Raw genomic sequence first — 13,295 nt, 5'->3', positions numbered from 1 at the left:
ATTTCTGCAGAATACCTTGTCCCATGTCCATGGGCGGACTCGGACACGTTCCACAAACCGTGGTGAAGACACACAAGGGCAGTTGGGTCTCAGCACGCATCTGCCAGCCCAGAGCCAAATGCCCACCTTTCTCCATTTTGTGCAAAGCCAACGGCACCCCTGGGGAAGTGGGGATGAGACCATGCTCACAGGGTAAGCGAGACCTTGCTTTCTGTGCGCGGCTCCGAACAGGCCACGGTTAGGAGGAGAAGATCTGCCCCTGTTGGCCCAGAGAGAGAGAGACCTGGGGAGACGGGCAGCCACCAGTGGTTGCGAAGATCTGCTCTGTGCCAACACTTCTGCTCTGCTCTTTCCCACGTGCTTCCTGCCCCCTCTACGAGGTGGTCTCTCGGACACACCCGAACGGAAGCTGGGACACCGGCTGGCAGGGAGAGCCCACAAGTCCCACACCCTCAGAGTCGTGGCTGTCAGCCTGCCTCCTGCAGCTCTCTGTGGGCTTTCCAGAAGCCGCACCCGTCGGGCAGCACCCACGTCCGCCTGTCGGACAGGGAGGACGCTTAGCCTCTCAATCGTGGCTAGTTTGGAGCCAACGAGAAAGGAATGTTGGTCTGCACTGCAAGGAAGGAGGCCAGGTTTTAGATGCCTCTCCAAGCAAATTGGAGGTTTTTCTTTTTTCCTGGACTGGAACTGAATTGTTCCCACCTGTGGGTACCAGGTGCCTTTTGGGGTTGTAAGGATGTTTAAGGATGACCAGAAAAAAGAACTGCTGGTAGCTGGGAACTTGAGCTTCTTTTTTAGGCCGGGAGGAAACAAGAAGGTATTGTTCTGGGGCCAAACCTGAGCCGCTGGTGGAACGGCTCTGCCTCAGGGTTTTCTTCTCCTGTCTTTGCCATAAACTCAGTCCATGAGCATGGGAGTTTCTGTTTGAACGAGGGCCCACGTGACCTCCTTGTCACTGTCGTGACCAAGTGCCAGGTGCAGTAAAGAGTGTCCCTCAAGTCTCACTGCTGCTCCTCGGCGAGACTCCAGAAGCACAGCAGACCATGGATGTGACCCAAGGACACAGAGTAGGGAAGGAAGAACCTCACGGAATCTGACAGCTTGGGACATTTTAAGGGACAGTCTTGCTAGCTCGCAACAGGATTCCAGAAGGATTCCACTTGTTTGAAGTGGACCGATGCTAAAAATGTGTACAGTCTGAACTCTTCGTCTGGCATTTCAGCCAGCGCAACCTCATGTGTTCCCTCTGGCCGTCCCTCATCCACCGTGCTCTCCAGTCAGATCTGAGGCCCTGGGAGTTCCCCCCTTGAGACCGTCCCCCAGCTGGAAAGAAGTGTCCGGACCATAGGCATCCTTCCAGGATGACCATCCCTTTCTCCACGGAAGCCTCGCTCCAGCCTCCAGGACTCCCTGGTGCCGCTTGGAGAACCGTGCGCTCAGCGTAGAAGTCGCTTCCGTCCTCGTCCGGGTAGCACCCTACTTCTGGGTATATTCCCACGTGTGAGGATCTCCAAGGAAGGCTGCTTAGATAGGACCCAGACGACAGACTCTGAATCCCCCAGAATACATTGAAATGGTGAAGCCATGACTCTGAAAGTTAAGTATAACAGATCTGAGTGGGAAATGGTATTCTCAGGTTCAGGGTACCAGGTTCTTAAAAATCTAGGATGTGGAAGACAATTTTATGACAATACGTTAACGAAGAAACATGGCGTTGGAGATTGAGAGCAAGCTTATCTGTGTCAGTATGAGCGAGGCGTGGCAGCCAAGACCACTGCATCGGCCCCGGGCTCCCGAGGGGAGCAGTCGCCTCTCCCCGAGAGGTGTGCTGGTCTCCGCTGCACGCATTGATTTCTGTACTCGGACCCTTAACGGAAGAGGGTAACCAAGGTATGGGGACTTAAAATCCTGCGTTATGAGCAATGGTACAACAACAGGAAGGCCAGAGAAGAGAAGTCTTGGCGTTTATGTAATATCTTTATTATATCTTTAGATATTGAAAAGGACCACGTGAGAGAGGGCATGACGTTTTTATCTTGGGTGGTTCTGGCGGGCAGTTGGTGCAAGTTTTCACTCCAGTCCAGTGAGAACTCTTTGAACTGCTTAAAAAGGAAAACGATGGCCTTGGTAAAGTAGTGAGTTCTCTGTCACTGGAGGTATGTAAGCAGAGTTTTGACCAACTTGATTAAGGTGTTAGTAATTGCTACTGTGGTGCTCAGGGTCTGCCTCGCACAGGCCCTGCTGCAGCCACTAAATCCCGGGCAGTCTGAGCTTGGAAAGACCCCACTGAGCCTGTGACCCAGCTCCTTCGTTTTGCACCACACTGGTGCCAGATTAATATTTCTTGCCTTCCTCTTGGCGTGTTCAGTGAAGCTCCCTCACACTTCAGCATCTGGGGGCTTACCTTATAATGCTTCTGACTCGGCTTGGGGGGTTGGGGGTGATGATGGCCTGGGCCTCCGTGTCACACATGACATTGCACCGCCAGGGGGCCACGTCTGCTCCAGCCTCCTGGCCCAGCCCACGTATGACAAAACGACCACGTCTGAGTGAAGCCCGCCAGGGCCGGCTCCCAGAAGCTGTGTCCTGGCTGTTGTTCTTCTGGTAGGGTCGTGGCACGTGACTTCTCATCTGCTGGGGCCTCTGTCTTAGAAGCATGGATCCCGCGCTTCTCCCCAGAGGACATTTGAATGGAAGGAGTGAAAGCCGATGATGTCACAGTCCATTCCAGTCCCATCTTCCCTGTTCCGTGTGCAGCCCGGTGTTGGCCGGGACTGGGGATTGGGTAGTGCCCGCTCACAGCTCACATTCCCAGAACAAGTTTCCATGCTAGGTCTCCACGCACAGCCCGGCTTCGTTCACTCCATAAAGCTTCGGGAGCCGAGATATTGTCTTTTCCTTCTTTCTTTTGTGAAGTAGGTCATTTTGAGTGTAAAGTGTTATGTTTACCCTCTTCTCCCCCCCCCGCCCCGGGAGGTCCTGCGGTTGAAGAGTTATGGACACAGAATCCATATCCGTGGCTGTGACATGATTCAAGAGCAGGAGTCATTTTCCAGGAGAAACGATGCTGAAGTCTGAGGACAGGAGAATTAACTGGCACGTTGGCCTTTTATCTGGTCCACGTTCAGGGATCTGACGGTAGAGTGTGAACTTGACCGGATGCTTCGCTGTAATTGTGCTGATACAGAGTGAGCCCACCTGCCAGTCTTGCCGTGTGTTCCTGGCTCGTCCAGGGCAGACGTGTCTCGTGGGGCCCCGCTCTTCTGGAGTTTACGGAACCTCTATCTGCCTGTTGTAATCGAGTACTAGTTTTCAGACGGCCTGACTTATGGAGCCAATGCACAGCGGCCCCGTCTCCTTCGAGCCAGCTGTCTGAATTCTCTGCCGTTCCATTTGCCTTAGGAAACCTTCACCTTTGGCGCACCTGTCTGACCCCGTCGGTGGAGCCCGGACGCTTGATCTCAGGGTCGTGAGTTCAGGCCGCGCGCTGGGAGTAGAATTTATTAAAAAAAAAAAAAATCACTTAAATAAATTAAAATATTAAAAAGAAAGAAAGAAAGAAACAGCCCTCACCCTTACTGGAAAAGTCTTGGAAGCCACTGGGACTGCATGTGGTTGAAGGGGTTTGTTCTTCAGTGAGTGAGACCAGCACAGTCTGATCGGGTCTGTCCTTCTCCCCCTGCTGGTGTTCCTGGAACTTCCCAAAGCCCCACGGCCTCATGGGTCAAGACTTCCCAGGGTGGCTTCTCCAGTCTCCCTGCAGACTGTCCCTGTGTCATCCAGCTCACAGATCATTCACCCTCTTCACTGGCTGTGGGTTTCAGGCCTAAGAAAAGCCTCTGCTCTTGTCTTTGGGCCTCTGTGTTTCAAAGTTCTCAGAGCTGCCCACTTGACCAGAGAGCTCACTGCAGGAAGTCAGGGCCTTGCCTCCTGCGCTCACACAGCAGCGTCGTGGCAGTCGTGGCAGTCGGTGCTGGGCCTCTCCTCCCTCCCTCCTCCCTTCTCCCTCCTCCCTGGATGGTTGGGGCTTTTGAAACGACCAGGCTCTGGCAGAGCCCGGGTAGGGCCGGGTCGCTTCCTCTGCAGCCTGCTCCCCGTCCGGGCCACACTGGATCGTTCATTCCCATTGACGTGAAGGCCCAAGAGTGGGTCGCTGGCGATGGTAGAGCCACCTTATTGAAGTGGCATGTTCGCATTTAAACAGTATTAATACTATTTGACTCATTAAATATACAAAGGCCAGTTAAAGTGCTTCCATGTGTGTGCTGTTAGTTCTGGCCGGTGACTTCTCAGATGGCTTTATGTGGTTTCAGACAACATTTTAGCACATTCTTAAAATACCCACAAAAGCCTTTATGTAAAAACTCATAAATGTGAACCACATAAAAATTATTTTTTTCCTGTTTCATGTCATTATGATCAAAGTACAGTGGGTAAGAATAAATTTTCAAAAACTTGTTGAGGTCCCTCTTTAATTAATGCTTCACTCGCAGAGCAAAGCCGTAAACCATGTAATGGGGGGCTGTCTGTATGCCCCACAGTCACCCCACCACCAACCTGCTCACCACGGTCCTGACGGCACTAGTTGGAGAGGCTGGTGTTTCTGGGAGATCCTGAACCGGCCCTTTCTGATGGCGCAGTCCTCCGCTCCCTTTGTCTCAGAGCGTCAGGTTGAGACTTGCTGCTGCCGCGGTCCCTGGAGATGCCTTTTGGTGAATGGAATGCAGGGCCCTTGTTGAATTGTGGTGGTGTTGGGGCCCTGCCTGCAGAGCCCGGGTTTGAGCACATCCGCCTACCCCGATAAGGAACACCCCGACAACAGGAGAGGGAACAGATTCAAAGTCAGATCAACAGCGTCGCCTCCGACTCGGCTGCCATTCCTTTATTACAAGTCCGATCGACCGTCAGGATACTACCCAGTGGCATGCTACCTCGGCTATGAAAAACAATTACGGAGATCGTGGGCTCCCTGGAAAAGCGCTGAGGATTCTGTGCCAAGCACAGAGGCTGGACTCCACGCGGCACCGTGGCTGTGCCTGTCGGTACATGAAAGTTACGCATCTGGACAAAGACTGGAAGGGGATTTGGAAAAATCAGATTTATGGGAGAAGTTGATATACGGTACTGTGGGCTAATCTTTCAGTTTCCCTGTTATATTTATAACATCCTTACAATGAATTTCTTAATTTTGGAGAAGAGAAGAGCAACCCATGTAGAGGTCAGAATTAAGTTTGCATTTTGCCCTCCTCTGGCTCCAGCGTCTTGGAACTGTGGGCCCGGTCAGTGTGGCCCACAAAGGAAGTGGAGGATGCCAGGGAGAAGCTGCCTGGAGTGGGAGCTGGGCCACCGGCTGGGGCGTTGGAGTGGAAACGGTCAGTTCCACCTTATGAAACATGAATGTGGTTGTTTGATTTTCTGGAAGAAAACCAACCTAAGGGATGGGACTGAAGGGATCAACTGTAGGCTGCCTGGTCCTTTGGGGCTGGTCTCCAGGGGTTATCGTCAAGGGCTGTCAGGCCCCTGGAATCTCTCCCGGTTCCCTTCCGGGGCAGCCTGGTCCGCTTTCCCTGCTTTCCTAGCACACAGCGTGCGGGACCTTGCACCGGACCGCCACCCCTGTCCGGTCATGGGGATCAGGCCACACACTGTGGGGGGTGGAAGGGGGAGAATGACCGCTGGGCGTCAAGCCTTCACTCCTCAATGGCCAACGGAAAGAAGGGATGGTTGGCCCTTTCTTCACACCCGCACGAGAAAAGCCACGGTTTTTAGAGCTGTTTCTTCCCTCTTGATGTGGGGCTGCGCTCCCTACAAGCCGACCAGAGGGGAAACCGAATGTTAGAACCCAGCTCTCTATCCCCAGCAGGACTGGGATTAGCGGGGCTGCTCTTCCCTAGGTGCTGGTGTGACTCCTAGGGAACTTGTGCGCTGAGGGAATCCCCAGAACTGAGAACAGGCCAGAGAGGCTCCCCCAGCCCCCTGATGTGAGCTCACCCCAGCATTGCAGGAGCTCTGGTCTAGAGGTGGCCAATGGTTCTCCACCTGTCCCGGGAGCATTCCAGCGTGGCCCTACAGAAAGAGGTGGGGCCGCAGGTCCTGGACCTAAGTAAGTACTTTTCTGCTCCCCCCTCCCCCCCCGCCCAGAGAGTGGGGTTATGGAGAGCGAGTTGGCATTAGAGAAGGAGCCTTCCTGAGTGGGGTGTCTGAGTGCCCATCGTTGCGGGTTTCTTGGCGGTCACCTAGGCTAGCACTGAGTTCTGTCCTGCCCCCCCCTCCCCCAGTTAGGTGTGTGTGTGTGTGTGTGTGTGCGCGCACACGGGGTCTGTGTTGCACTTGCCTGGGGCTGGCTCCTCGGTGTCTGCTGCCTCAGCCCTGGCTGGCCCGCCCTCCCCTGCCTCCGGGGTGACAAGGGGTGTGAGGGTGGGCAGCGGTGTGAATTGCCTGGGCCAGCTTAATCACCGTGGAGCCTGCAGGGACGGAGAGGCAGGGACAGGATATGGTGGTCACGGCAGGCTGGAATCCCAGCGGGAGGGTAGCAGACCTCGTGTGCACCCTTGGGGCCCCCAGGGGCCTGCAGTGGGCTGGGGCTGTGGCACCCTACAGCTGGAGGCTGTCGTTCTCACGAGGAAAGGCTGCTTCCTTGTGCTCCAGTTGTTACACTCTGGACTTTAGTAGCAAAGCTTTTTAGTTTGAAATGGTTTCAGATGTATGGTAAAATGACCCCCCAAAAAGTACAAAGAGTTCTTGTGTACCCTTCACCCACATTCTCTACATATTAGTGTTAACCATGTATATTTTTATTATGTAACAGCTGTACTTGAAAATTCACGGACGTGTTTATTTTTAGCACTTATTTTTGTTATTAAAACCAATGATAGTTTTTGGTCAGATTATTTAGTTTCCTGTGTTTTTGTGTCTCTCAACAGTCCTCTAAAGTAGGTATTACTGTTCCTACTTTGTAATGAAACGAAAGCCCCGTTCAGACAGTTGGTACCTGGTAGCACCTAATAAAGAGTTGGTGGGTGGGGACGTGTGGCCCCGGCTGGTGATGGGGGGCTGGGGCCCGTGCTCACACAGACACCGGCCCTCCCGGCGGGGCCCAGAGCGTGCCTGCCGCACCGTGGATGCCGAGGTTAATTGGGGTCAGAGAGGCCACAGACTGGCTGGTAAAGAACGTGCTAGGCCGCAGAGACGCGTGTTTTGCAGCGTTCCGGAGGGTCGTCGGCAGAGTTGGAGGCCCCACACGGCAGCTGGTGACCCGCCTGTGCCCCGGCAGCCCGGCTCTGCCACGCTATCGCCTTGGATCTCTTGGATTGGGGACCCTGGCCTGATTTCCTTTTCTCCTCTGGCCTTTTGTTGCATTTGTTCTTAGTTAGGAATTTTTCCATATCGACTCAGACCTGAGTAGGGAGCCCTGCCCGGAGCGCAGCTCTTTGTCTCCAGCTGGAGGGTGGCGGAGCTGCTCCAAAAGACCGATCGAAGCCCGGGCTTGGGGGGCTCGGGACCCTCCCCCTGTGAAATAGCCATCCCGAAAGGTAGGAATGCCGAACAGTGATGACTGCTCAGTAGTAATGACCCCCACTGATCATCCATTCCACGTCACACACTTTCCTGGATCCTTCCTCTGGAAGGAACCTGCAGCCTGGAGAAGTTTCGTAAGCTTGCCAAAGGCCACAGAGCTCGAGTTAGTGGCAGGGCTCACACTCCAGTTCATCTTTAGGACTCCCGAGCCCATGATCTTTCTGGGACCGCTCCCCCAACCAGCAGGTGCTCAGGACACGTGCAAGAGTCAACTCTGGAACCATCCCAGGGAGGGAGGGTCCTTCATTCCAGACACATTCAGATGAAGCTTGGCGGAAGGAACCCCTGGGCTGCTGATCTATAATCTGACAGGCTTAACGTCTCATGGGCACGTGCGCCTGTTTCCGGCAGGTATTTTGAAGGCGGCGTCTCATCTGTCTACCTCTGGGATCTGGATCATGGCTTTGCTGGAGTGATCCTCATAAAGAAGGCTGGAGACGGATCAAAGAAGATCAAGGGCTGCTGGGATTCCATCCACGTGGTGGAAGTGCAGGTACGCCTCCCCGGCAGGTGTTTCTTGGGCGCTGGGGGGCTATGATGTGTAAACCCTGGTCACTCCTAAAAATGCCCCAGAGCCAGTTAGATAAAGATAAGTCAGGATTGCGGTGGTCACGGGCGATAAAGATCCCGCGACTGCAGATTCGGTCCCTTTAGAGATCGGCCGGGGTTTTGCAAGGTCGCGTCGTGGCCCCACATCTAAGGAAGGGACATGCGAGAATGACCCCAAGTTCGGGGGCCACGTCAGGCTCTCCGCAGCTCAGGGTCACGGCTGGGGTTCTGACCGCTGTCTCATCCCGCAGGAGAAATCCAGTGGCCGCACCGCCCACTACAAGCTGACCTCCACCGTGATGCTCTGGCTGCAGACCAACAAATCCGGCTCCGGCACCATGAACCTCGGAGGCAGCCTGACCAGACAGGTAGGGTGGCCTGTGCCAGCCCCAGACGGCGGTCCGGGGCCGGCCTCTGTGTCTGACAGGGTCTCCCCGCCGGAGATGCAGAGATTCGATCTTGGACGTTTTATCTTTGGGTCAAGGTATTTACATCAAAATGCTTCTGGGACGTTTAGGACAGACTCCTGATTACGTTTAAAATGAAGGAATGTCGTCGTTGTGACTTAGATCCCCCATGAGGACCCTTGATCGCAAGTGCCAGAAGTAAAACCCTGCCTTTAAGCAGAAATGAAAACAAGGCAGTTCGTGTCACCGAGAGGTTCGGGCTTCATGTGGTGTGACTGGGCCTGGGACGTCAGGACTCCGGGAGCTCCACCGCAGGGCTCCCGGCAGCCTCTGGCTTACATCTTCTGGCCCCGGGCAGTCCTGGGGGAACAGCTTCTCTTTCAAAATTCGGTCTGCTCCAACCCCAGAAATGTCTCCCTGGCCTCAGTTACTTGTGTCCATCGCAGAATCGTTTCCTCTTTTTCTTTTCTTTTTTTTTTTTTTTAAGGTTTTGTCAGAGGGAGCAGCACGCGCATGAGCAGGGGGAACGGCAGGCAGAGGGAGAAGCAGGCTTCCCTCCCTCCCCCCGCTGCCGCCCTGAGCAGGGAGCCCAACATGGGGCTCGATCCCAGGACCCTGGGATCATGACCTGAGCAGAAAGGCAGACGCTTAGCCAGTTGAGCCACCCAGGCATCCCCGCAGAATCATTTCCTGAGGCCGAGAGGCATGAAGCGGTTTGACCAGAGTGCGAGTCATATGACTGCCGGGGTGGTATCAGTGGAAAAGGGGTCGGGTCCCTGTAGTGAAATCCACCTGCTTTCCCCAGGACTGGGAGGGGTGCCGTGGGCAGGCGCTAGGCACCGGTGGAGAGGGGCTTTGTGCAGAGAACTGACGGGCGTTATCTTGTAAGTGGGGGCGGGCGGTACGTGGAGTGACGGCAGAGCCAGGGGGTGGGCAGCAGGCTGCTGGGGGATGGTAGCCGGCGTCTCCAAAAAGGAGAGAAAAGGCCGAAATAAAAGCTGAGGACCTGGAAGAGGACGTGCCCACCTTAAGCATCTCAGCGGGTTTGCGGGCCTTCTCGCAGTGACGGGTCAGCGGCAGGCACGGGGTGGAGCCTGCTGTCCTGCTGGGCGCCGGCCCCACACGGCGCCCCGGGATCCTTCAGTGTGGGTTCGAGCAGGACGCCTTTTAAACTCCGCACACTTGTTCCCCTCGTGAAGAACAAGCTGCTTTAGTCACAGGATCTCGATGCTGGAAGAGTTGAGAGGTCACCTCCGTCTCTAGTCTGGCAGAACGAGGGGGCTCGCCCGTTCCTTTCACATCAGCCTCCAGTAAAGGTCCCAAGTAGCAGCGTCCTCCAGGTGCCCAGGATGGCTTTGGCTGGCACCCCCACCCCCTCTCTTTCCCATGAGCCCCCTGCAGGGTAGGGATTTCTCAATTCTCATGCGGTCGGTCTTCTTTAAGGTGAGATTTTCCATCTGTCCCCACAGTTTGACTTTCATCGCTTCTCCCTGGACAGTTGTGTTGACTCTTGGTTCCATCTGTCCAGGTGTTAGCCGTCCCTTTTGGGTTAGTTACTTGCACGCTAAGTGAGATGACTCTGTGGCTTCATGTTGGCTCAAGCCCGGCTGTGGAGCCCCTAGCCGGGCTACCAGAGACTTCCTCAGATGGAGGCATCAGTCTGATAATCACGTTTCTTAGGCTGCTTTTTCTTTTGGGGGACCTTGTTGGACCAGCTCTAAATCCACCATCTGCATTGGGCTTCACATTTTCAAAGAAATGCCCTTGTAGTAATCTGTGCTTGAACACCCACCTGCCCCTTCCATCCGGCTCCCTGCCTCCGTGGGACCAGGGGGCTGCAGACGTGGCCGTGGCTGCTTTCTCCTCACCCTCACCGGGGTGCACCCCCTTGCTGCGGCTGAGGCCCATCTCGTGCTGGAGGAGCCGGGACTGGGCTCTGTTTCCCACACCTGGCCACGAACTGCCCCTCAGGCCACGTCTGCCAGCCTCCTTCCTTGGCAGCCTAAGGGCGTCTGCCTTGCTCCCTGCAGCCCCGTCCCAGGCCTTCAGCAGCACCAAACAGCTCATTGGCCATGCAGAGATCTTTGGCCCTACCCTGACCCCCCAAATTGGGATCTAAGTGTAACAGCATTTCCCAGGTAATTTCTGTACACATTGATAATCGACAGGTGCTCCTCTTTGGGGTTCTGCACCCCTCCCCCCACACACAGTTCTCTGGGCACTAGCGGGGTGTCCTACAGTTCAGCTTCCTCCGACACTGTCTGCCTGAAGATGGCATTGGATCCCACAGGTGAAGGGCTCAGTCCCACAAGACTGCCCCCTGACCCTCCCACCACGGACCTCTTCAGATGCCAGTCGTAAATCCAGGGTGTCCCCTGTGCTTCTGACCGAGTAGCTGCAAATCTTCTGGGGTTCAGTTACTTTGCTAGAGTGGCTCACAGAAACTCAGGAAACCCACAGACTCCTTAGATTGCCGCTGTATGACAGAGGATGTCAAAGGATACGAGTCAGCAGCCCAGTGAAGGGATACATCGGGTGAGGTCTTAAACAAAGGAGCTTCTGTCCTTGTGGAGTTGGGCTTGGGGCCCAGCATGGTGGCACTTGGAAGCATTCTTTGAAGCCCCCTTCTCTGCCTGGAAATCGGGGGGGGGGGGACCTGCGCCACCAGCCCCCATTTAGGAGTGCTTTCCAAAATCACCCTGTTAACATGATCCCAGTGGTGGTGGGTAGGGACTCATGATTAACAAGACCCCACAGGCCACCTGGGTGGCTTTGAAGTGACTTCAGGAACTGAGGGCAGGGGCGCCTGGGTGGCTCAGTCATTAAGTGTCTGCCTTCGGCTCAGGGCGTGATCCCGGGGTCCTGGGATTGAGCCTCGCATCAGGCTCCTCCGCGGGGAGTCTGCTTCTTCCACTCCCACTCCCCCTGCTTGTGTTCCCTCTCTCGCTAGCTGTCTGTCTCTCTCAAATAAATAAATAAAATCTTAAAAAACAAAAAACTGAGGGCAGGAGGCCAAATGTTACACCCAAAGATGGTCCTCTTGTGACTCAGGAGGTTCCAAGGCTTTTGGGAGCCATGAGCCAGGAACCATGCACCGAGACCAGTATACGTGAGAAAGGGGTTTTGGTCATCTGAACGAGTATGTGTACTTCTTACGAATCGGGATGTCCCAGCTCCTCCATGCCTCTCACCAGTCTTTTGCTTCATTGTTCTTAGCAGCCCATGTCCAAGGTGTCCCCTCCAGGTGTGTCTCAGGTGAGCTGGGAGCTGCTTCCCCCAGAGCAGACTTGTCTTACCTTCCACTTCAGATGCCACTTGAAGCATCTGTGTGTAGGACCCTGAGCCCCATCCCAAGGGACAGTCTTCTCCTGGTGCCAGTGCCGTGCATTGGGGTGTTTCTGTGTGAAGGGAGGAGAAAGCACAGACCCTTGAACACCTGGTGTCCCCAAAGTCAGCCTTGGCCCCGCACAGCATCCTGGAGAACGTCCGCCAGGGGGAGCCCTCCCCAGGCCAGTAGTGCCTGACCTCACTGGGGTTCCTTTTGACAGCAGACATCTTTTTATTTTTAAGATTTTATTTATTTGTCGGAGAGACAGCACATGAGTGGGGGTTGAAGCAGAGGGAGAAGCAGGCTCCCCGCTGAGCAAGGAGCCCGATGCGGGGCTCAATCCCAGGACCCTGGGATCCTGACCTGAGCCAAAGGCAGATGCTTAACCGTCTGAGCCACCCAGGTGTCCCGACCAGATATCTTTGTAAATGAGATAAAAACTCAGAATACTTGCGATACCTGTCGTATTTGGTAAAAGGAATAGATGGTGAGAAGGACGTATTTAGTGACTCAGTGGGCCTGGAGCCTAGTCACGGAAGCGTGGCGTGCCTTGGAAAGAGTGCGGAGCAGGTATTTGTCCACACACCTGGGGTGCACATCGGAGCCTTAGACTCTCTGTGCAAAGCCTTCGCTGCCTCCGCCGAGTCAGAGCGGCCCGGAGCCACCAGGGATCTTGGGAGTCCCCGTCGCTGGCCCCCCGGGCGGGGCTGTCCCCACACCTCTGGGAGCCAAGGCTGGTGATCACGGGGGCAGAGCCCATTGTTCTGCGTGGGCCTGGGCCCTTGTCCTCCAGGAGCCGCTGGCCAGGGAGGGCAGCCGAGCCCCCAGGCAGTGAGTTCTCCCACAGCTCGCCTCCCCCACAAGCTGCCGCCCGCCCCGGGCACCGGTGGAAAATCCTAAATCTGTATCCGGAGACGGCTTCCTGCACCACTTACCGCTCCCAGCTGTTTATAATTCCACTAGTTGACGGCGACCCGGACAGATATTTAATCCCCAGCCTTCCTGGTAGTTTCGGTCAGAGCCGCCAGCCCACGGACAGGGTCTGGTCCGGCTCACCGCGAGCAGCATGTCCTGCCAAGCCACGCGGGCCGGTGAGGGGCCGTCCTCAGCACACCCGGCGCGGCTGCGGGCCCGTTTGGACGGCCTGGTGCTCTTGGGCTTGGACGGGGAAATTCGTGCTTCTGTCATCCTCACAGCCGGTCACATAACTCATCTGAGGGGCATTAAAGCTTGGGCTGGTTTCCAAGGTAAGTAACTGTGCAAGCAGAGGCAGGGCGGCAGCGGGGGTGCAAGTCCCCGTTGATGAGGCACGGGTTCCGAGCACACGGGAAGTGCGGGCTGAGCTGTGTGTCCCAGAGGAGCCTCGGAGAGACGTCCGGTTGTCTCGGATGGGAGACGAAGGGTTCCAGGCAAGCTGAGCAAACCCACGATAA

At 55.5% G+C, this 13,295-nt stretch overlaps 1 protein-coding gene across 2 annotated transcripts in view; it reads left to right on the top strand.

The window, feature by feature from the left end:
* The window catches only part of CAPZB (capping actin protein of muscle Z-line subunit beta), a 129,170-nt gene that overhangs the window by 103,215 nt on the left and 12,660 nt on the right, over positions 1 to 13,295 (top strand). For both annotated transcript variants that reach the window (XM_040645871.1, XM_040645870.1), the window contains exons 5-6: positions 7,930 to 8,071; positions 8,379 to 8,495. In XM_040645871.1, the coding sequence (XP_040501805.1) occupies positions 7,930 to 8,071; positions 8,379 to 8,495 (259 nt within the window). The remainder of the gene's footprint in view (positions 1 to 7,929; positions 8,072 to 8,378; positions 8,496 to 13,295) is intronic.

The sequence above is a fragment of the Ursus maritimus genome, unplaced genomic scaffold (genome assembly GCF_017311325.1).
Source record: "Ursus maritimus isolate PB19 unplaced genomic scaffold, ASM1731132v1 scaffold_32, whole genome shotgun sequence".
Classification (NCBI taxonomy): domain Eukaryota; kingdom Metazoa; phylum Chordata; class Mammalia; order Carnivora; family Ursidae; genus Ursus; species Ursus maritimus.
The sequence above is the reverse complement of the archived record's forward strand: the minus strand, read 5'-3'. Positions and strand labels throughout refer to the sequence as shown.